At 39.9% G+C, this 24,563-nt stretch overlaps 2 protein-coding genes across 2 annotated transcripts in view; one reads left to right on the top strand and one right to left on the bottom strand.

Annotated features, from left to right (window-relative positions):
* Nucleotides 1-11,744: 11,744 nt before the first annotated feature.
* The window catches only part of LOC125249607 (cGMP-dependent 3',5'-cyclic phosphodiesterase), a 167,520-nt gene continuing 154,701 nt past the window's right edge, over nt 11,745-24,563 (top strand). Inside the window, 1 exon segment of the mRNA XM_048161925.1 lies at nt 11,745-11,988. Coding sequence (XP_048017882.1) covers nt 11,918-11,988 — 71 coding nt within the window. The 5' untranslated portion in view covers nt 11,745-11,917.
* LOC125249609 lies at nt 18,419-23,120 on the bottom strand. The gene is made up of 2 exons (XM_048161927.1): nt 21,785-23,120; nt 18,419-18,478 (listed from the first exon to the last, which is right to left on the bottom strand). Exons 1-2 carry the CDS (start codon nt 22,901-22,903, stop codon nt 18,476-18,478), a joined length of 1,122 nt encoding a protein of 373 aa, XP_048017884.1. The 5' UTR covers nt 22,904-23,120; the 3' UTR covers nt 18,419-18,475.

The following is a 24,563-nucleotide window of genomic DNA, read 5'->3' as shown; positions in this document are numbered from 1 at the left end:
TTTTCGCTTCCCTTCGAGCAGTCTAGCAGCTGCGTTTTGAACCAAATGCAGACGAGAGATGGAAGCCTGAGAAATGCCATCGTACAGCGAATTACTTTAATCAAATCATGATGTTACAAAAATTACACCTTGAATTAAAAAGGGCTTAATATTACTGAGAAGCTGAAGTTGGTAAAAGCGTGACTTGACAACAGCTGAGATCTGTTTGTCACACTTTAAACTCGAGTCAAATAGGATGCCCAGATTTCTGTACACTGTGTTTATGGGCTGAGGAAGCCAAGATCTAAATCAAAAACACTGTTTTCTTTGGGGCCGAACATTATCATTTCAGATTTGTTTTCATTCAAGTGTAAGAAATTCCTTGAAAGCCATAACTTAAGTTCATTCAGCAAATCTTAACAGTGGCTGAAGAGATATTGTTGCGCTGCAAGGGAAGGTAAAGCTGAGTATCATCGGCATATAGATGAAAAGAGACATCGTATTTTTCAAAAATAGAGGCCAGGGGGAGCAAATACAGAGAAAACGACACAGGTCCCAGGACTGATCCTTGTGGAACACCACATGCAAGGGGAATGTTAGTGGATGAGTGAACCATAAAACATCTATCTGATGAGTAGGAGCGAAACCATTGTAGAACAGAAGAATGCTGTTAGGTCTTAGATCTAACAGGACCAAAGCCACGGGTTTCCCTGAATCTGTGGTGAGAAATATATCATTTAAGACTCTTAAAAGAGCAGATTCAGTGCTATGTAAAGCTTTAAAACCTGATTGAAAAACTTCATTGATAGAATTTTTTGACAGGAAAGATTGTAATTGAGCCAGTACAACTTTCTCCATGATCTTTGAGCAGTAACCAGATCGCCTACAAATGCATCGATTTAATAAGTTCTGTTTTGTTTGGGAGGATGCTACAAGGGTTTGCTAGCAGTATTTGATATAGTTGCACCTCAAAACTGCTATATGTAACGGTAGAAAAGACAAGTTCAGGTGTTTTTAAACAGTCTCTAGGCCCCCACCGCAGGGGTTTAAACAGTTACAGGCCTGTGGAAACAGTTTCAGTTATGAAAACATTATTTCTGAATGTTCTTTGAACGGTTCAAACCATCCAGTTTTTTAATGTTTAAACACGTTTCTTCTTGGTAATGTGAACATTAAGGGAACATTCCAATTGTGTCATTCTTCAAACATTATGGGAACGTTACTTTTGAATGTTCTCTGAAACAAGTAGTAACATTTAAAAAATGTTAGACGAACATCCAACTGAAACACTTCAGAAATAAAACCTTTTGAAATCATTGTTCATTCAGTATTTTGGTATTTAATACTCTATTACCGTTACTGGAAGAATGTTTGCTCATAACGTCGAGAGAACTTTGACAGAATGTTCCCTGTTACATAACATACATAATCTGCCAGTGGGGTCAGTGGGGTCTTGTTTTCACTTTGAATTAAATGTATTTTTCTGACTCCACTGGCAGATTTGTGTTCTCATTACAAGCATAAACTCACTTCATTTTCTCTTCTTATCTGAAGCCAGATTTAAGAACGTTTAGATATTTTCACTGGAAAACAAGACAGAAATAGATCATTTTTCCAAGTCACAGAACAGACTGAAGTTCAATCTCATTTGCGCTCAAACTTTGAGAAGTTCCCCCTGGAGACGTGATGCGAATGATCTCAAACGCTGCTGTTTGTCTCGTGTCTCATGACTGATTTTCAGCCTCAGGAGGAAATGGTGCTGATGCGGTTCCCATGGCGACGGGTCATTTGTTTTCAGCAAAAAACTTTTTAAATTTCAGTTTGTTCTTCACATTAAGCATTCAAAGCATTCATTGTAGTTCAGTCGATCATGGCTACATTCATCTGCCCGACATGTTTTCTCAGCGACACTTCACAGTAAGGTTTCGTTTGGTGACATCAGTTCATATAAGTCATTGTTTGTTCATGTTAGTTCGCAGTTCATTAACAGATGCTATTGATTTTAATAATGTTTTAGTAAATGTTGAGCTAAACATGAACTAAGATTAATAAATGCTTTAGAAGTAGTTAGTTCATGATAACTAATTTAGTTAACTAATGTCAACAGATGAAACCTTACTGGAAAGTGTTACTAATATAATAAGTTTTCAAAATATCACTCCTGCTCTATAAAATGGATTTTTTTCAGTCTTGTTAATGATTTATTTCTCTCTCTCTCTCTGTTTATCTGAGATCTTCTCCATTAGCTGAGCTGTACAGACTCGCCGGTGTGTGTTGACCTCTGTTATTAGCTGTGCATTAGACTGGAAGACAGGCAGAGAAATCTGATCCTCACACACACACACACACACACAGATCCGATCGGATCCCAGTAATTCCTGCACTTCTCCCGGAATCAATACGAGTCGTGCCTGCCATCTGCCTTCAGCAAATACACATTCTTACACACTTAAACACACACACACACACACACACACATCCTGTTCAATTCATAAAAGCGCTTCATAAATGCTTCTTGAAGTTGCCAGAACAGCACATCATGTTCAGACCGAAGATGTTTTCCTGATTTAATACTCTGAGAGAATCTAAAGCTTTGATTAGACCTGCTTGATCTGATCAGAGTGAAAATCACGACTCCTGCATCCAGAGACACGGTCAGGACAGCCAATTTTGAGCTTCAGCCAATTCAAAGCTATAACCAACATCACATGATGACTAACTTAATGATCAGTTCATCAGGAGAGGATAAAATGGTGTCCTGCAGACTGACTGTAACTTACAAAACATTACCATGATAACCAATGTTACATTTGATCATTTTGCAAACTTAATGGGAATGTTACTTTTGAATGTTCTGTGAATGCTCTGAAACAAGTAGCAACATTTTAAAAAAAGGCAGACGAACATCCGACTAAAACATTTCAGAAATAAAATGTATATCCATACATACAAAAATCATCCATACATCATCCATACATATATCTGTACATACTGTTTTGCGGTGTGTATTTTGATTGTAACACCTTTATCCTTATTATTTATTATTCTCAGGTCAGGTAAAGTAAGTTGTGTCTGTCCTAAATTATAAGCATTTTAAATTATAACAATTTGGTCAGAAGACTCCTCTGTTCTTGTTCAAAGTCTTAAAACACTATAAATCAAGCCTCTGTAGGCAGCTTTTGTAGTCAATTATATTTCTTTTAATTGGTTACTTTTAATTTTATAATAAACACAAATGTAAAGGCAAATAAAACTTCATCATTAAAGTACAGAATACAGTAATCCCGCTTTGAGTCTCAGGTGTAGTCACTCTGGGCTTCTAGGCGTTGTGGTTCTGATGTATCAGTCTCTAAAGAGGAAATCAGCTCATCAGTCTTTTATACTCCTACTGTCTATCACAGACATTAGTCATCTTCTTGACTGACGTAAGTTGTAACTTTCCCCAAAGTTTCCCAGATCCTTCTCAAGGCCTCGCAGGTGCAGGCGGTCCGCCTTCTCATGTCCTTGAACTGCAGTAAACTCAACCAACATGCCTGATGTCCTTATAAGGTTCTAGGAGTAGAACCACACACACTTCTGTGTGCTACAGCCCAGTTCTGCTCCTCTTTTTCATGGACAGGCACACACACACACACACACACACACACACACATAACTAACAATAACTGTACATCTCTGCCCATACAGTATAGGGCATTTCTTAGAAACAGACAAAAATAAATAAATAACAATAATATTGTAAGCAATGCCTAATATTTAATACATTTGGCCAAATGTGTAGCAACAGGCATCTAAAACAAGAAGGCAGGGTAAATGAATTTCCTTGATATAATACAACAATACATACATTCATCCATCCATCCATATATACAGACATATATCATACATACATACATCCAACATACATATATCTGTACATACATACATTCATCCATATATATATATATATATATATATATATATATATATATATATATATATATATATATATATATATATATATATATATACACACACACACACAGACATATATCATCCATATGTGCATACATTCGACATACGTACATCAGTATATACATATATCCATACATGCATCATACATACATCCAACATACATACATACATTTATATCTGTACATACATCATGTTTACAGACATACATACATATATCCATACATACAGCCATCTGTACATATGTACATGCATACAGCCACACATGTATCCATACATCATACATCCATACATATATCTGTACATACATCCATCCATCCATTCCTGCATGTATACATAACAGCAAAAAGAATCATAATTTATTGTTTACTGATACATTTGAACAATTTGCAAATAACATGTCGAAAACAGCTCTGTTACCGTTTCTTTTCTCTTCACATTTAATTATGAATTACATGAATCATGTAAATGACAATCTATATTTTTAATTCAAAACGCTGAAATTTGTCAAAAAGTCAAGTAGCTTCCATCACTAGATACTGTTGGTCGTTTAGCATTTCTATTGTAGAAATTGGCAAAAAATAAATGTTTAGCTACGTGTATCTTTCCTCTCATGAAGACTCTGCTGTGTTTCATGACGTGAGAATGTTTTGTATTTTCAGTTCCTTCATGTTGCCGTCTGATCTGAGAGCATATGATATCTGCGGTGACGGAGGATCTCTAGAGGTCAGAGAGTGTTGATGGACGCTCCCTCAGTGCATCAAAGCTCTGACCTTCAGCGCCGTGTTTCATGAGTTTAAAGGCTTTTAGTGTGTGTTTATGGCTCCTTACTGCATTAATGCATCCTTACATTATCCCTGTAAAGCCGAAATAAAAAGGATGAATATGAAATGGAACAGTTTATTGAACCTTTAGATGACATATAAAAGAGAAAAAAAAAGTCTGCGTACAGTGTGTGTTTTTTGTTGAGAATCATATTTGATCCATCAGGCTTGTATGGCTCTTATAGTCTGATATAGTGAGAACATGGAGGAAAAACAGCTCAGTTTTATTCAGAGGCTCAAACTGAGCAAAAATATTCAATGTGTTCAAAGCAGTGTTATTTATTATCATTGTGATACTATTATTGTTTTTAATATTATAATTTTGAATCTGATTTTACTTTTATATTTTCTGTTTTCATTTTAATATTAGTGAAGGTTTTAGTAAGTTAAGGCTTTAGTTGAGAAAATGAACACGGATCTCTGATGCCCAAAACTGCTGTCCATCCGGCTGCCCTCTCTTCACATCCTCCTGACTCTCTCTCTCTCTCTCAGCGTCTGCATGTATTTGATGATATAATCGCATCATTTCCTCCAGTAACAGGTGGCCGCAGATGAAGATGAGTGTGTGAGATGTTTATCTGCTCCAGATGCCCATGAGGGTGTCCGTGATTTGAAATAATCTGACAGTGGAGAAGATGCTTGTGTTGTGCTGTGATGATGCTCACGTGTTTTTATTGAGCAGGTTTTTGAGCGTCATGACGGTGAATCTGGCTCTCTGTGATCAGTGTTGACTCTGTGTCTCGCTCTGAGGTTTGACATTTATATGTGAGACACTCCTGTTCTCTACACAAACTCTCCTCTCTGTGTGTTTGATCAAGGTGAATGTCTCTATTTTAACCTTCCTGTTGTTAAACAGGAAACGTTCTGTCAAGGATCTTTTTTTTCTGAAATGTTTTAGACTTTAGTCTAACGTTTTTTCTAAATGTTACTACTTGTTTCAGAACGTTCAGAGAACATTCAAAAGTAACGTTCCCATAATGTTTGAAGAACGATGAAATGGAATGTTCACTTAATGTTTGAATAACCAAACAAACAAAAGTTTTTAAAACATTTAGAATATTGGACGTTTTGAATGTTTAGAGAACATTCAAAAATAATGTTTTCATAACTTAATAGGAACATATTTTGGTAGCTGGGAATCAACACCCATTGATTTCCATGCAATTCGCCAAAAACATCACAAAAAAAAAATAAAATAAAATAAAATAACTTAAAGATTCATGTAAAAACAGAAAACCTATTTTTTTGTCATTTGCCTAATTGTAGTGACTACACACTGAGGTGCAAATAATTATTTCAGTTTTATCTAATTATGAATGTTATCTAACTCCTTGTAAAAAGTATTTATTGCTATTTGTGAATCTGGTTCTCAAACCCTTGATGGTTAAAGACACTTCTCACACTTCAGTTCTGCATCAGATTAGTAACTGGAATCCAAAAAACAAGCAGCAATTTCAAGTAAACTTTGAGTCTTAAATGTAAGTTTTCTTTTTATTTCATATTTTAGTCTTTAACAAGCTACAGTAAAGGCTGTTTTATCTGACTCTTTGCTGATCTTCAAAGTGTTGATCTTTGGTGAATTGAATGGAAACCAATGGTGGGTCAGTTTGACCCCAACACCATCGATTTAACCCTAGCTTCTCCAAAATGCTTCAGTGTGTCGAAACTTAGCATGCATATTCATGAGCCTAAATAAGATAAAGTCTCCAAATTTCAAGAAGAAATAAATAGTTTAATCAGTGTTTTCATGCAGTTTACAGATCGAGTGTGGGTCAAACTGACCCCAACACCATCGATTTAACCCTAAGCTTTTCTAAAATGCTTCAATGTGTCAAAACTTAGCAGTCATATTCATGAGCCTAAATGAGAAAAAGTTACCAAATTTTAAGAAGAAATAAATCGTTTAACCAGTGTTTTCATGCAGTTTACAGATCAAGTGTGGGTCCAACACCATCGATTTAACCCTAACCTTTTATAAAACGCTTCAATGTGTCAAAACTTAGCAGTCATATTCATGAGCCTACATAAGATAAAGTCTCCAAATTTTAAGAAGAAATAAATAGTTTAACCAGTGTTTTCAAGCAGTTTACAGATCGAGTGTGGGACAAACTGACCCCAACACCATCAATTTAACCCTAGCCTCTCCAAAACGCTTTATTGTCTTGAAACTTAGCATGCATATTCATGAGCCTAAATAAGATAAAGTCTCCAAATTTCAAGAAGAAATAAATAGTTTAATCAGTGTTTTCATGCAGTTTACAGATCAAGTGTGGGTCCAACACCATCGATTTAACCCTAACCTTTTATAAAACGCTTCAATGTGTCAAAACTTAGCAGTCATATTCATGAGCCTACATAAGATAAAGTCTCCAAATTTTAAGAAGAAATAAATAGTTTAACCAGTGTTTTCAAGCAGTATACAGATCAAGTGTGGGTCAAACTGACCCCAACACCATTGATTTAACCCTAGCCTCTTCAAAACGCTTCAATGTGTTGAAACTTAGCATGCATATTCATGAAAATAAATTAGTTTAAGGTACCAAATTTCAAGAAGAAATAAAATGTTTAACCAGTGTTTTCAAGCAATTTACAGATCAAGTGTGGGTCAAACTGACCCCAACACCATCGATTTAACCCTAACCTTTTCTAAAATGCTTCAACGTATCAAAACTTAGCAGTCATATTCATGAGCGTAAATGAGAAAAAGTTACCAAATTTTAAGAAGAAATAAATCGTTTAACCAGTGTTTTCATGCAGTTTACAGATCAAGTGTGGGTCCAACACCATCGATTTAACCCTAACCTTTTATAAAACGCTTCAATGTGTCAAAACTTAGCAGTCATATTCATGAGCCTACATAAGATAAAGTCTCCAAATTTTAAGAAGAAATAAATAGTTTAACCAGTGTTTTCAAGCAGTTTACAGATCGAGTGTGGGACAAACTGACCCCAACACCATCAATTTAACCCTAGCCTCTCCAAAACGCTTTATTGTCTTGAAACTTAGCATGCATATTCATGAGCCTAAATAAGATAAAGTCTCCAAATTTTAAGAAGAAATAAAATGTTTAACCAGTGTTTTCAAGCAATTTACAGATCAAGTGTGGGTCAAACTGACCCCAACACCATCGATTTAACCCTAACCTTTTATAAAACGCTTCAATGTGTCAAAACTTAGCAGTCATATTCATGAGCCTAAATGAGAAAAAGTTACCAAATTTCAAGAAGAAATAAATAGTTTAACCAGTGTTTTCAAGCAGTTTACAGATCGAGTGTGGGACAAACTGACCCCAACACCATCGATTTAACCCTAACCTTTTATAAAAGGCTTTATTGTGTCGAAACTTAGCATGCATATTCATGAGCCTAAATAAGATAAAGTCTCCAAATTTCAAGAAGAAATAAATAGTTTAACCAGTGTTTTCAAGCAATTTACAGATCAAGTGTGGGTCAAACTGACCCACAACTCAATTGGAGGGTTAACCTAATAGAAGCTTTTTAAAGAATGAATCAAAACACTGGTCTGACCAATGACAGCGCAGGTTAAAAACAGGACTTCAGCCTGATTGGCTGTCCCAGGTAAGTTATGATCACTGTCATTGGCTATCTTAGTTCTACACTGCAAAAACTGATGTTCTTCCTCAGTATTTCCAGCACAAACATTTAAACATTCTTAAATCAAGATACATTCACTGGAGAAGCGAAATGACTGAAGATATCGAGACTTGAGTACTGTCTTAAAACAAGAACAAATATCTGCCAATGTGGTCAGAAAAATAACCTTGTTTTCCTTCTGAAGTGTCTGTTTTTCTGACCTTGTTTTAAGCACAGACTCAGTTGATTTTGTTTGCAGTGTAAAGCTGCCGTCCACCGAAAGCTCTGCTGCTGTGTGAGCGTTTATCAGTTAATGAGAGCGAGCGAACGTCCTCCGGCGATGGTTTTCTCTCCGAGCGTCCCGTGTGAATCATGCGATCAGATGTTTCGTGCAGACTCATTTTGATTCTGTTCATGAGCGCAGATAAACACTGTCCGATAACACGATGAAGGATTCAGACCTGATGCTGCTCACCTTTATTTCATCAGTTTGTCCTTCAGGCTTCATTCAGGTCCTGTGAAATTGCCTTCTAGAAGAAATTATATCATGAGAAATTATTTTTTCCCCTTTTAATTTAGAAACATGAAGGTTCCTCTTCAGCTCAAAGAGCATTAATTGAAATTATTCATTTGTGAATCTATAATCTCATGCAGATAATTAGACCTCATTGTAAAGTGTTTTATATTTAGTTATTTCAGCTTCATTTCAATAACCGAAAATGATGTTAATAGCTTTATTGTGGTTAATAGGAACAGTCTTTTTGGTAAGTCAGTGAATGAATTCTGGCCTGTTTCCCTCGGCGCCCGTTCCCATGATGCTCTGCTGCAGTACAAACAAGCCGTGCGAGCGGGAGTGTGTATCAGTGTTTGTGCAGTTGTGTTTGACGACTGTCATGTGATTGTGTTTGTGTGACTGACAGTGACGTCCCGACAGAATCGCCACAGATTGAGTCTCCATGAGGAGTTGACAGACGTGTGTGTGTGTGTGTGTGTGTGTGTGTGTTCCAGTCAGCACTGATTATTACTGAAGATATTTTAATGTTATAGAGAAGATAAACCCCTCATGATTTTACTTTCTGAATCAGATTCATGTTTTAATGGTTGACTAAAGCTGGGGGTGAAGATCTTCAGTGAATAACAGCGCAACATTGGGTTTGTTTGTTGTTATAAACTAGAAGACTTGAAATACAGTATCTTTTCAAATGTTTTATTGTTTTTTCCCCAGATACGGTCTCCATGAACTCTTTCTGTTTTTCACTGAAGGTGAGCAAACGATATCTTAATTTCCAGTTTTGGGTGAACAATTCCTTTAATATTTACCACAAACTATAAAAAGCCCATCAGACGAGACAACAACCTTTTGTAACCTAGCTGAACATAAAATCATAATCATAATCCATTATAAGTAACTTTGACCATCATGGTACTGAAAATGGTTCATTCTGTAAGTACCACAGCAGCACCATGGTACTTTGCGCACGGAGTACTAAGTGTGTGAAGCTGCTTGTGATCCGGATGTATATCCATAATCCAATAATCATGTACCATTAATAAGCACTTTAAGTCACTTTGGATAAAACTGTCTGATGCATAAATGTAAATTCTTCCAAACTTTTGACTGGTATAGCGTAGAAGAAAACCATCATCATCATCATCATCATCATCATCATCATCATTTGATCATCAGTTTAACAGTAATTTTCCTCTCAGGTCTGAGCAGATGAATATGGAAGCCCATTTCCGCAACATAAGAAAATCATACTTTTATTAATCATAATTATGACAAAAAGTCAAAATAGTAAGTCATAATTATGACTAGACCAATTATGAAATAATGACTTAGTGTGTCATAATTATGACTTTTCATTTTATAATTTTGACTCATAAGTGACTTAGTGTGTCATAATTTTGACATTTAATTTTTAATTATTACTTTGTCATTAGTTTTGACTTAATCTCATATTTTCAACTTTTTATATTATACTTATAACAAATATGTCATAATTAAGACTTTTCATCACATAAATATGACTTAGTATGCCATAATTTCTACTTTTTAACTACATCTGAGTGTGTCATAATTTAGACTTTTTGGTCATAATTATGACAGTATGTCATAACTTTGGGTTTTATTTTAATAATTAGTACTTAGAATGTCATTAATCCCCACTTTATCTCATATTTATAACCTTTTATGTCATATAACTAGTATGCCATAATTATGCATAGTATGTCGTTAATTTTGTCTTCATCTCATACTTTCAACTTATGTCATAATTCTGACTTTTAATTTATAATTATGACTTTGTCATTCATTTTGACTTAATCTCATATTTTAAACTTTTTTTATGTTATAACTAGTATATCATAATTTTGACTTTTCGTCTCATATGACTTTGTGTTGTTATTGTGAATTTTGTCATAATTGACCGTTCGCAAAGACCCGCCCCCTTTAGTTACTGTTGCTACGTCCGACAAGCCATGCCGATCTCTCGCCACACTTCATGTTCTCACGCAGTGAAAAATACATCGCGGAGCAAAGAGGACACTGACAACGCGTCGACAGACAAGACAGAGCAGGTTACTTTTGATATGAAACAAAGTCTCAAATTTCAAATCTTGACATTTTTAAAGAAATTCAATCAATAAAAACCGTTTTGTGGCTCTTTAATGTGTCGTGACAGATTGCTGTAGTGCCTCAGCTCAAGCGGCTCATGAACATCAAATAAACATGAATGAACATCAGAAGGAATGTTGTTTCAATCGCAGAAAGACGTCAATACACACCATTTGTCAAGTTCAAGTCCACCGAAGTTAATCTACTAACTCCTCTGACTGATTTGGCAGATTCTGTGTTATGATCGGTTAGATCGCCTGTCAATCAAACTCATGGCAAGGGTCATTAATTTTGACTCGTATTTTCAACAATGTTTTAATTATAGCTAGCACTCATAATTTTGACTTTTCATCTCATACATATGAATTAGTATGTCACAATTTTGACTTTTTCATAACTGACTTGATTTTGACTTTTTGGTCAGTTATGACATAGTATGCTTTTCACAATTAGGACTTAAAATGTAATTTCTACTTTGTCTCATATTTTCAACCTTTTTTTTTTTATCTCATATAATAAGAGTATGTCACAATTTTGACTTTTCATTTATGTCATTATTAAGATTTAGCATGATTTTTTTTCTCTCCATATGACGAAGATGATGTGAATTAGTGCACAGAAACTTTAGCAGCTGATGATGATGTTTGTTCATACAGTGAAAGGGTCGCAGAAAGGAAACGCCTTTCAGATCGATCACACACACACACACACACACACACACACACGAGCGCGCGCGCGGATCTATTACAGAACGCGCCCAACCCACTTCAGTCAGAGAGAGAGAAAGAGAGAGACAGTCAGAAACACACAGAGACACACAGGCGCGCATCTGTCCTCCTCTCTCAGCTCATCATCATCAGCATCATCTCCTCTCTTCTACCGGCAGCGGGAATCCTCCTCATCACCGCTGTCATCAGTGACTCCCGGTACCGGCGCCTCCGGCACGATGCGCGATGGGTCAGGCGTGCGGACACTCGCTGCTCTGCCGTAGCCAACAGTACCAGAACCCGGCGGCGTCCGAACTGTGAGTACCGAACTCGATCTAATCAGAGACGCGACGCGACAGTGGATCGGTTTATGATGAGAGCGGCGCGTTGCGTTCGCGTCGCGTCTGTTGTGCGTCTTCAGCATCAGATCTTCGTGAAATCACATCCGGATCACAAGCAGCTTCACACACTTAGTACTCCGTGCGCAAAGTACCATGGTGCTACTGTGGTACTTACAGAACGAACCATATTCAGTACCATGATGGTCAAAGTCACTTCAAACAAGAACGTTTTGCTGATGTTCCCATGAAGTTAGGAAAACGGTCTTTCCAGAAGTTCTGAGCGCGTTCCCCGTTTGCTGGGAAGGCATTATTATGAGTGTCCAAAGTACCAGAGTAATACCATGGTGCTTTATTGTGAGATGTTCATGTCTCATTGGTTGCTCTTTCGGCTCAGGGAACATTTCGTTGTCGGTTCAGTGAAGGATCATCTCAGCTCTGGTGATTCTTGTAAAAATCTGATGGTCTTGACACAAGTTCATGTATGAATATGAGCTGGACATGTTCTTGAGCGGTTCCCTGACCCGTAAAATGGATGTGAACTGCAGCTCAGATCAACGTTTGAGTTCATATTGAGTTCAGCAGCTTGAGCACAGTTCAGTTGTTGAGATCTTTTATGTGTGTGTGTGTGTAGTTCATTGTGTCGGCCAAATGTCCTAGTGTAGTGAAACTTCACAACAAGTGTCTTGTGAGGACATCTGATGTGTGAAGAGTCTCAAATCAAATGTTCCAGATGAAGTTTATCTGTGAATCTGATGATCTGTGAGGGTTGATTGATTCAGGGTCAGATCAGGAGATACGCAAGATCACTGGCCCAATGGAAGTCAATGAGACGTGCTCTCTGATATAGACCTGTGTGTGTGTGTGTGTGTGTGTGTGTGTTTTTATTGAGGCAGGTGTGTTTCTGTTCTAAACAGCAGAAGCCCCAAACAAAACTCGTATCAGCAGAGAGAATGAATCATCTGTCTCTTTCTCCGAGTCTATTTTAGTCTGCGGCGCTGCTCACGTTTCTGAAACTATACCTCCGTCTCGCTCTCTTTGCTTTTCTCTCCTTCATTTGATAAGGTTTGTATCAGTCAGCGTGTTTGAAGTCAACACTTTCCTAACTCCTGCTCCTGGTCTTATTGTGAATTATTCATCAGTGAACGCTATTATAAAGAACAAACAAACAAGTATAATGACTACATTTAATATCCTTTCTTTCTCTCAGAAATACGACGTTACAGAAGTACAATTAACAGTGTTCCACGTTGACTTGAAATGTAAATGTGTCAGCTTCCACCTATATTTACTCTCTCTGAAGATAAAAGTTTAAGTGACGCAGTAAAAAAGCTTTACATCAGCAAGACATTATTATGACAGTAAATGTACAGCGAGACCGACACACCTGGAGAACATGACTGCGTTTGCTTTATAGGAATAGAGGATGACTGATCGATTGGTTTTGCCGATTAATTCTATCTATCTATCTATCTATCTATCTATCTATCTATCTATCTATCTATCTATCTATCTATCTATCTATCTATCTATCTATCTATCTATCTATCTATCTATCTATCTATCTATCTATCTATCTATCTATCTATCTATCTATCTTCCCTGTTTGTGGTCTACTATAGATTTAGCTGGAGCGTGATGAAAAATAATAGAGGAAAAGTTTTGAAAGTATGGATGAACAAAAGATCTCTCTCTGTTCCTCCCACACATACTCATTTCCACAGCTTTCCACTTGATAAAGAGCCCCTTCACAGACACACACACACACACACACACACACACACACACAGTTTGAAGAGTGTGTGAGAGGGCGTCCCTCTCCAGACAGCTGTGTGATAACAGCCTCTCTTTCATCCACAATACACAGATTTACCAAAGTGTGCAATATGAGTGTGTGTTTTGTTTTTTGGATATTTTTTATTATATTTTTGGACAGTTTCAGATTAAACAGGATAAGTTATGAGTATTCAAAATGAAAACTGACTTTTGTTTTCCTTCAGTATATTGCGACATGAAAAAAAAGTACAGGAATTTTCTCCAGATGTTTTGAATAGCTATATTTGGAAATTCTTAATCATTCTAGAATTTTTAAGGGGAGTAATTCTTACATATGAAAAATGCCTTTTTACTCTGGAGGCTTTGCGATCCTTCCTTTTAGGGCTGAACAATTTGGGAAAAACGTAAAAAATTTGAGTGCATGTATTTAATATTTTACCCCGTAGCATTCCTGTAAAATTTGACTACAAAGGCACACCCAAAGTAAACTGTTCTTGAACCATGTGGAGTATACATGCTTTTGAAAGGTGTGTGTACCGCGGTACAGCGGAACACTAACAGGTTAATGAACCCTGCATGATTTGCACTAAACTACGATAAAATGTTATTCTTTCTTAGTATTTTGTCTTTGCAAATATCTAAACATCTTAAATCATGTTTTATGTTTCTCAAATTTACTTGAGAAGCAAAATGACTTACGATATTAAGTATTTTTTTCATTGAAAAATGGAGTGAATTTGTGCTTAAAACAAGAACAAATATCTGCCAATGGGGTCAGAAGAATAATCTTGCTTTTTTTGCAGATGTTTGTTGTTTTAGGCTCAAACTCACTTCATTTTATTGATTTTTTTTTTTGTTTGTTTGTTTTGCTCCAAAAAACAAGACTTAATAAGTCATTTTGATTCTCAAGTAAATGTATCTTGATTTAAGAATGTCTAGATCTTTTTAATGAAAACAAGAGTAATACTAAGCAAAAAAATCTACATTTATATATTGATATTGATTTTATTTCGATATCATCCAGTGTGTGTGTGGAAGACTGAACAGCTTGTGTTTGTGCAGTGCATCAGTGTAAAAGTGATATTATTTTCTGTGATGACGGACATTACGACATTATGACATTATGATGCTGAACTGACACTGAACCCAGAATATTCCTGTAAGCGTGACGGAGCGTCTGTGGTGACGGACAGCATCAGAATGCGGCTCTGCGATGATGTCGTCTGTCCATTTTGATGTTGCCGTGGTGACCAGATGAGGTTATTAGAGCCGAGAAAAAGAGAAAGTGTTCCGGCTCTTCCAGTGTGAGGAGGGTGTTTCGGTGCCGGTCGGGCTCTCAGGTCATTGCACATCGCTCGTGAATTGTACCATTGTAGGAAACAGAACAACAACACGTCTGAGGCAGACACTGACGCTTGTGACCGCCCACATTTACATATCAACACCTATTCAGTATTCACAAACTTAGCAGGGGCATTGTTACTCTTTTCACATGCAGAAAGATCATCACAGAGTCATTTACATATGGAAGTCTTAAAGGTACAGTAGAATAAAAAGAGTGAGGGTGTTTTTGTGCAAAAACCTTGACTGATGGGAAAAATGCTGTAAGAGGACCAAAATCATTGATTGAAACTGTGACGATTACTGTAATTAGCACTTCTCCAATGGCGTGAATAGATCTTCGTGCTGATGAGCCGATTTTGATTCTTAAATCTCAGTATCGATCTTTCAGTTTGTGCTGTTTTCTGTTGATGCTTCAACGAAACTTCCCTAAACCTTATTTGTAGCTCCTGCCATTCAATAATCACAATAATCTTTGGGCTTTGATAATTTTGATACGAAACAAAGTCTCAACTTTCAAATTACGTCAGTTTTATCTCTAAATTCAATCAATAAATGTGTTTTTGTGTCTCTTTAATGTGGTGACGGATCGTGAACTGCTCATCTCTCGTGTAATCAGCCGCGGAAAGACGTCAATAACAATAACTTGTGAACAATAATGTCACATTTACCTCAGAAAAGCCAATCGATGACCATAAACTCAATAGTTAGCTAGAAAAATAACTTTAGAGAGGAGCATTTTAATAAATATATGCACTTACATATTCGTTATATTTTTACGTCTTAATTATTGTATGTTTGAATAAATCTGTCATGAAAACAAGTTTTATTGTAGCAATCATTAAAACATTTATATTTCAATTGGTGTAGAAGCATAATTATGTCATTAAAAATTGCCTAATTTGCATTTAAATGTTTGTATACAACTGTTTTTATTCGAGTGTTGATTATTAAATAAATTTGAATAATCAAGTGATTATTAAAAACTTTATTTTCATTTTTGGTTTTGGCAAAATGAAAACTTTAATTTCAGTTTCACTAAAAAAAAAAATTAATTTTGGTGCATCACTAAAAAGTTTTAATTTAACCATTTTCCTGTGTGTGTTAAGTTCTTTGTTTATTAGTCTTCATAATATAAGCACGTAATAAGAAATCCTGTTCAGAGATATAAATGAACATCACTATAAGTTCTGATTGAACAAAATTTGGTGATGACCTAAAATATTAAAAGGAAATTATTTTTTTTCCTCATATGGTTATGGTATATAGATTTATGTTAATCAGAAGTCAATCCAGCTTTTAATAAAAACAGTCAAGTCTATTATATTTGCTCATTAGCTATGGCAAGCAGACGTGTGTTTATTAGCTTTAGTTTTGAGTCATTATTATCTCCAGACGTGAGGTCAGTCTGACAAAACTTGTATTCGAGGACATTTGGGGACGTACTCAAAGGTTGTCAAGGTAACAGTGTCAGGTGCACACACACACACACACACACACCTGGTGTAAATGCCCTCAGGCAGAGCTGTGGTGCATGTTGTTGAAGCATGTCTGCATTAATGATCTTCTCTTAATTGGCTAATTTCAGTCATTAATCATCAGGCAGAATTTATATATGCATTTGACATCAACATGAGATTATTACAGAATGAAGATGATATATTGATCCCTGAGGCTGAATTAAGCTGTTACAGCTCAGCTTTTTTTAAATTTATTTCCTGCTTCAAATGGTCACAGATGGATTATACAGTATGTGTGTTTACTGTTTTGGTCAGATATTTCTTTCTTTCTTTTGGACCAGTAGCTCCTGTGATGCTTATTTTGATTTAAGGCAAGACACTACAGGCAAAAATTAGTTTTTTCATGTACAGGTCAGTTTTGAGATTTTGGCTTATTTGGCTGTTGATAATGTGTTGTTTCAGACTAGTGGAAAGAAAAAATCCAAAATAGACTTTTAAGTGTTCTCTGTTTGCGTCTGTAGATTTCAATTTCAATACATGTCTTTAATGGCCATTTTCTCAAAATGAGTTTTTTTCTCCACTTCAGCAGCACTTAAATACACCAAAACTTACAGTTTTATTCAAATCTGTATTCTGAAGATTTTTACTGTGGGGTTTATTCATTACATCATTTGTCTGAATTTTATAACATTTTATTCCTAAAACATGGTGAAAATGTTTTTTTTTCCCATGTTGACATTATTTTCTGATTTATGGAGCAATAAAAAGAGAAATCTAAAATCCCTTCTATAAAAAACTTTTTCTCTAATATGTCAACAAAATCAAACAAGAATTATGAACCTGACTTTATCCAATAATGTTCTGCAAATGTATGCAAATTCATGCATATTAAATTTGATATTAAGTCTAAATCTCATTTGCATATTTAAACATTTCAGAAACTTAGAATACAAAAAAAGTTTTCAATTCTTAATGTAACCAATCAACTGTATGTTGATGTCTATTAGTTAATTTTTGACCCTATTCACCGGTAGTGTCACGCCTTAAGGTGAAGTACGAGAGTAAAGAGCAGAGAAAACACATTCCTCCCAGAAACACCAATTTATTTAACTCAACAGAAGAGCAATAGAAGGTGACCTTCAGGTCAATGTGAAATGGATAAGATACTATAAATCATGTCCCAAATGTCACTTAAAGGCCCATCAGATGGAGAAGAGGATTTGTCTTGTGTTAAAGGCTTCAGGCAGTGTACGTGAGATTATTAGTGTGGGAGAAAAGACTCCCATCATGCTGAAACGCACGGGATCATTGAGACAAGTGCGACACGTCAGACCGAATATGAGAATAGAGTTGGACACACAGGTGATATGGGATGTTTCAGATCTATTCATGTGCTGTTAGAAACATTTGCTTGATAAAATGTGCTCTTTCTTTACCAGATGAGTCTCTACATCACAAACCTCTCTATATACTTGATTATAATTGGTCAGTCGTGTCATTATATGGCCGTTGAATGACTCTGAACTGTATAATCATGCATTGTTATAATTTCATGTTTCTATCAATATTCCATGGGCATTTACTCATTAATATAAGTAGTTGCATGTAGTAATGTTCAAGTTCGTGGGGAAGGAAGAAGACAAAGGGTCGGCTTTTGACTGCTGACTGAGCTTTATTTCGTAAAATGAAAAATGTCCAACAAAAGTCTGTGCACCGCACAACAACGAAAATAAACAATCCACAACAGGGCTTCACTCCAGAACGGTATAAACAATCCACAATAGGGCTTCTCTCCAGTGCTGTTGTCGTGCTCAGTGTCTCAGTCAGCAGTCCCTCTCTCTCTCGCACACTCCTGCTTCTCCTGGTGTTTTATCCTGCCTCCGCGCCAATTACTGGAATGAGAAACAGGTGTTTGTAATTTACATTTAACCCCCTCACTTACCACGCGTCTCCCGACACTCTCTCCAGTTGCAGACCTCGCTGAACCACGCCCCCCTCGCCACATACCCCCACCGCCCGACTCAGGCCGGGGAGCCATCCGGCCTGCAGCCCCCCCCCATTTCTGGAGAGGAAATCGGCCACAGCCATCTGAACACCCGGCCTGTGGACCACCTTGAACTTAAAGGGCTGTAAAGCTAGATACCAACGGGTGATCCGCGCATTGGTATCCTTCATGCGGTGGAGCCACTGCAGAGGAGCGTGGTCCGAACAGAGGGTGAATTCCCGTCCCAGGAGATAATAACGGAGGGTGAGGACGGCCCACCTAATGGCAAGACATTCTTTTTCTACGGTGCTGTACTTAGCTTCTCTCTTGGAGAGCTTACGGCTAATGTACAGCACCGGCCGTTCCTCCCCTCTATCTCCTGGGACAGGACAGCACCCAGCCCCCTGTCCGACGCGTCAGTCTGCAACAAAAAGGGGAGAGAAAAGTCAGGAGAATGAAGCAGTGGCCCGCCACATAGAGCAGCCTTCACTTGGGTAAAGGCCTGCTGGCACAGCTCCGTCCACTGGACCGTATCTGGTGCATCCTTTTTAGTTAGATCAGTCAGCGAGCTGGTGAGGTCCGAATAATTAGGTACAAACCTTCTATAATATCCCGCCAGCCCGAGGAACTGTCTAACCTCCTTTTTGGTCTTGGGGCGCGGACAAGTCGCAATTGCTGCGGTCTTATCAATTTGGGGACGCACCTGTCCATGCCCCAAGTGGAAGCCCAGATACCTTACTTCCACGCGCCCAATTGCACACTTCTTCGGGTTGGCCGTGAGCCCAGCCCCCCTCAGCGATCTCAGGACGGCCCTCAAATGCTGCATATGCCGCTGCCAGTCATTACTGAAGATAATAATATCATCCAGATAGGCAGCAGCATATGCACCATGGGGCCGCAAAATTTTATCCATGAGCCGCTGAAAGGTAGCCGGTGCCCCGAACAGCCCGAACGGAAGTGTAACAAATTGGTGCAATCCAAACGGCGTCGTGAAAGCTGTCTTTTCTTTGGATAATGGCGACAAGGGGATCTGCCAATATCCCTTTGTTAAGTCCAGTGTCGAATAAAATCGAGCCGTACCGAGCCGGTCAAGCAGTTCGTCCACCCGTGGCATTGGATACGCGTCGAATTTCGACACTGCATTCACCTTGCGATAGTCCACACAGAACCGAACTGAGCCGTCCGTCTTGGGAACCAAAACTATCGGGCTCGCCCAGTTACTGCTGGACTCTTCTATTACTCCCATTTCAAGCATTGCCCCTAATTCTGCCTGAACTACCTTTTTTTTGTGTTCCGGCAACCTATAAGGCCGGCTGCGAACCACCACGCCCGGCTCTGTCTCGATGTGGTGCTGAATGAGGTCAGTACGGCCCGGTAGGGGAGAAAACACGTCAGCAAACTCTGCTTGTAACTTAGATAAATCAGTGAGCTGGGAGGGCGAGAGGTGATCTCCCCCTGGAGCCAGAGCGAGGGATTGTTTTTTGACATTCGCCTCTGGCCCGAGATCATCCTCCCCGCTAATCACCGTCGCCAGCATCACTGATTCCGCCTCATTCCATTTTTTAAGGAGGTTGAGGTGGTAAATTTGACGTGCTCCTCTCCTATCCGACCGTATTACCTCATAATCGAGATCCCCAATTTGCCGTGTAACCTCAAACGGTCCTTGCCACTTTGCCAATAATTTTGAGCTTGAAGTAGGGAGCAATACAAGCACTTTATCTCCCGGTGAAAATTTGCGTAAGTTAGTTCCCCTGTCATACAGTTGGCTCTGTTTGTGTTGGGCTTGTAACAAATTCTCCATGGATAGCCGCCCCAGAGTGTGGAGTTTTGCTCTCAAGTCCATCACAAACTGAATTTCGTTTTTAGCCTGAGACGGTCCGTCCTCCCAAGTCTCTCTTAGGACATCCAGCACCCCGCGGGGCTGCCGTCCAAAGAGAAGCTCGAAGGGGGAAAACCCCGTGGAGGCTTGCGGGACTTCTCGTACTGCAAATAACAGGGGTTCTAGCCACTTATCCCAATTTTTGGCGTCTTCCCTAACGAACTTACGAACCATGGATTTAAGCGTGCGGTTAAAACGTTCGACCAGCCCGTCCGTTTGTGGGTGAAAGACGCTGGTACGAATCGATTTAACGCCCAACAATTCGTAGAGTTCGCGTAACGTGCGTGACATAAACGCCGTGCCCTGGTCAGTGAGGATTTCTTTCGGAATCCCCACTCGGGAGATTAAACTAAACAGTGCGTCCGCAACACTCTTAGCGGAAATGTTGCGGAGAGCCACTGCTTCAGGGTATCGCGTTGCATAATCCACAATGACTAATGCAAAGCGATGCCCCCTTGCTGATCGCTCTAATGGCCCGATGAGGTCCATACCAATTCTTTCGAAGGGGACCTGCATTAATGGGAGGGGGCGCAAAGGCGCTTTTGAAGCGGCCGGTGGATTCACCAACTGACATTCACGACAAGACGCACACCACCTGCGCACGTTCTCGTGAATGCCCGGCCAAAAGAATCGGGTCATGAGGCGATTTAGTGTTGCCGTTTGTCCTAAGTGACCAGCCATTGGATTAGAATGAGCCGCGTGGAAAAGCATTTCCCTGCGGCTCTTTGGAACTAATAACTGAGTTGTATCCTCCTTTGTCTGAGTGTCTTGGGTCACTCGATACAACCTATCCTTTATGATCGCAAAATACGGATAATTCAGTGGGCGTCCAGGCTGGAGAGGCTGACCATCGATAGTGCTGACCTTTTCAAAAGCGTGTTTTAACGTCTCATCCTGAGACTGCTCCAGGGGGAAGTCATCGCGATCCGAAAGAATTAGTCTCCCGATTTCGCTCTGTCCCCCTGAGGCAGTACTCATTGGTCCCTGGTCAGTCTCCCCCACCTGCACGCGCACATCCTTACCCGGCGAATTTTTATTCCAAGAGGCATCCGAGCACAAACAACCCAATAATTTATTAAACGCAGGCCAATTCGTCCCCAAAATTATCGGATGCCGGAGGTGCGGGTTAACTGCCACCTCAACATTATGCTTTTGTCCCCTAAATTGGATAATGACTGGCACTATAGGATATTTCACCACATCCCCGTGCACACACCGAACCCTAACCATGCGGCTTGTATCCAATGCCCCGGATGAAATCAGGCTTTGATGCACCGAGGTTTGGTTACATCCTGAGTCCACCAAAGCCTGATAGGTACCCCCCTTGATACTCACAGGAATTTGGTACCCGCCAGCTTGACCAGGGGCGGCCTGCGGAACGTCCGGGACCCGGATCAACGTCCCAACCTCCATAATCGGACACCTGTCCACGAAATGCTCCGGGTCCCCGCAACGCCAACAGGCCGGCCCAGACCTGCCCGCCGCTCTCGTGGCAGGGAGAGGGTTAAATGGTTGGCGCGGAGAGAGGGGAGAAGCAGGAGTGGGGTCCAGCCCGGCAGCAGATGGTCCCGCCCCCCTGGGCGGGACCCGAGGTCCGGAAAAGAATCCCTGTTCAGTCCCGCCCCGCCCCCGGGGCGGGACACGAGGAGGGCCGGGCGGACGAGACCTGGGGAGAGGGACAGGCTTAGAGAGAGAGGAGGATGGAAGAGAAGGAGAGAGAGAGGCAGATGGAAGGGGTTCGCCGACCCCTGGGCACGCCACCATGTGGTCCTCCGCGAGGTGGATGGCCGAGTCCAGCGACGTGGGACGGTGGCACTGGACCCACTCGGCTGTTCTTTTGGGCAGCCGAGTTATGAACTGCTCCAGCACCACCAGATCGATGACTTGCTCCACGTCGCCTCCCTCGGCCAGGAGCCATTTGCGGCAGGAGTCCCGGAGCTGTTGGGCCATCACGAAGGGCCGACCGGACTCGCCTAACTCCAGTGAGCGGAACCGTTGGCGATGCTGTTCTGGGGTCCGGCCGACCCGCTGAAGTATGGCCCTCTTCAGGTCGTCGAAGACCAGGAGGTTCTGTACAGGCAGCTGCTGCGCTGCCACCTGCGACTCACCCGAGAGCAGTGGGATGAGTCGCATGGGCCACTGATCCCGGGGCCAACCTGACACCTCCGCGGACTTCTCGAAAAGGTCCAGGAAGGCCTCCGGGTCATCCAGCGGGCCCATTTTGTTGAGGGGAAGATGGGTGGGCGCAGCCAGCTGTCCGGTGGTCTCCGTACGAACCTCCCGGTCGATCCAGCTCCGGAACCTCTCGCGGTCTTCCTGCTGGACCTGAAGGATGGCTTGGAAACGCCGCTCCTGATCCGAGCGGAGGTCCAGCAGGGCTTGATGTTGGTCTTGGTGTAAGACCGCGAGGGATGTGATGATGTCCGCAAACGGCACGGCGGAGGGCGTTTGCATGGCGGCGGCTCCCTTCTTCCTTCCCGGGTTTCGGCACCAGTGTAGTAATGTTCAAGTTCGTGGGGAAGGAAGAAGACAAAGGGTCGGCTTTTGACTGCTGACTGAGCTTTATTTCGTAAAATGAAAAATGTCCAACAAAAGTCTGTGCACCGCACAACAACGAAAATAAACAATCCACAACAGGGCTTCACTCCAGAACGGTATAAACAATCCACAATAGGGCTTCTCTCCAGTGCTGTTGTCGTGCTCAGTGTCTCAGTCAGCAGTCCCTCTCTCTCTCGCACACTCCTGCTTCTCCTGGTGTTTTATCCTGCCTCCGCGCCAATTACTGGAATGAGAAACAGGTGTTTGTAATTTACATTTAACCCCCTCACTTACCACGCGTCTCCCGACACTCTCTCCAGTTGCAGACCTCGCTGAACCACGCCCCCCTCGCCACATTGCATTATAAATGGAGTTTGTTTTGTGATAATGACCTCCTGACCATACGTTACCCTTTATATTACTGTGTTTGTGAAATGATGTCACCCACTCATACTATAATGACATCATCACTTATTTAGTCATTAGCCAATCAATGACCAGTGAGGATGAGACACAAACACACACACACACACACACACACACACACACACACACACACACACACACACACACACACACACACACTGAGTGTTGCTGCATTAGTTGGTCCAGAAAGAGGGTTTTTATGATTGACTCTCAGCGGTTGCCGAGCAACTAATGGGTCTTTCATACAGGTGACTGACTTCATATTCAAGCCCCGAAACACCCGGACCAGCAAGTGTGTGTGAGTGTGTGTTCATACGTCTGTTTCCACAACCCCTAGATCTGTCAACATGCAGAACGTAGAATCTTTGATAGTAATCAAACATTATTTCTATATTCATATTATTCATTTTCTTATTGAAATTGAAAATCCCATTTTTTGCTATTGAAAAGTGTCTGCAAAGTATATGACATAAAATCTGTTTGTATATATGTATGTGTATATATATATATATATATATATATATATATATATATATATATATATATATATATACACACATACACATATATATGTATATATATGTATATATATATATATATTATATATGTGTATGTGTATATATATATATAATGTAAAATTCTTTAAATAGAAGACGTGACAGACAGACGTGCATTTGGTGGAATTTATAGATTAAACAATATTCTCTTTGTGTGTGTGTGACTGTCATGTGGTGTTTTGATTCAACGCCTGTTTTGTATTAGATGACTAACACACACACACACACACACACACACACACACACACACACACACACACACACACACACACACACACAGAGCTTTAATTTAGTTTTATTGTCCTTTCAAGCTCAGTCTGTTAGTGAGTTTTAGTATAAAAACCATCAGTGAACCACACACACACACACACACACACACACACACACACACACACACACACACACATCTCTGTTTTACAGCCTGCGGGAGTGTCGTCATTCTGCCAAAACAAATCCACCTTTTGCATGCAGAATGTGTGTGTTTGTGTGTGTGAGAATCTGTTTCCCCTCAGGCTGTGTGTCGCTTCACTGCCGTCTGTCTAACGGTTTCACACACAGCTCGTGTTGAGTGTGTGCAGCCGCAGCTCTATTAA

The sequence above is a fragment of the Megalobrama amblycephala genome, linkage group LG16 (genome assembly GCF_018812025.1).
Source record: "Megalobrama amblycephala isolate DHTTF-2021 linkage group LG16, ASM1881202v1, whole genome shotgun sequence".
Lineage (NCBI taxonomy): Eukaryota > Metazoa > Chordata > Actinopteri > Cypriniformes > Xenocyprididae > Megalobrama > Megalobrama amblycephala.
The sequence above is the reverse complement of the archived record's forward strand: the minus strand, read 5'-3'. Positions and strand labels throughout refer to the sequence as shown.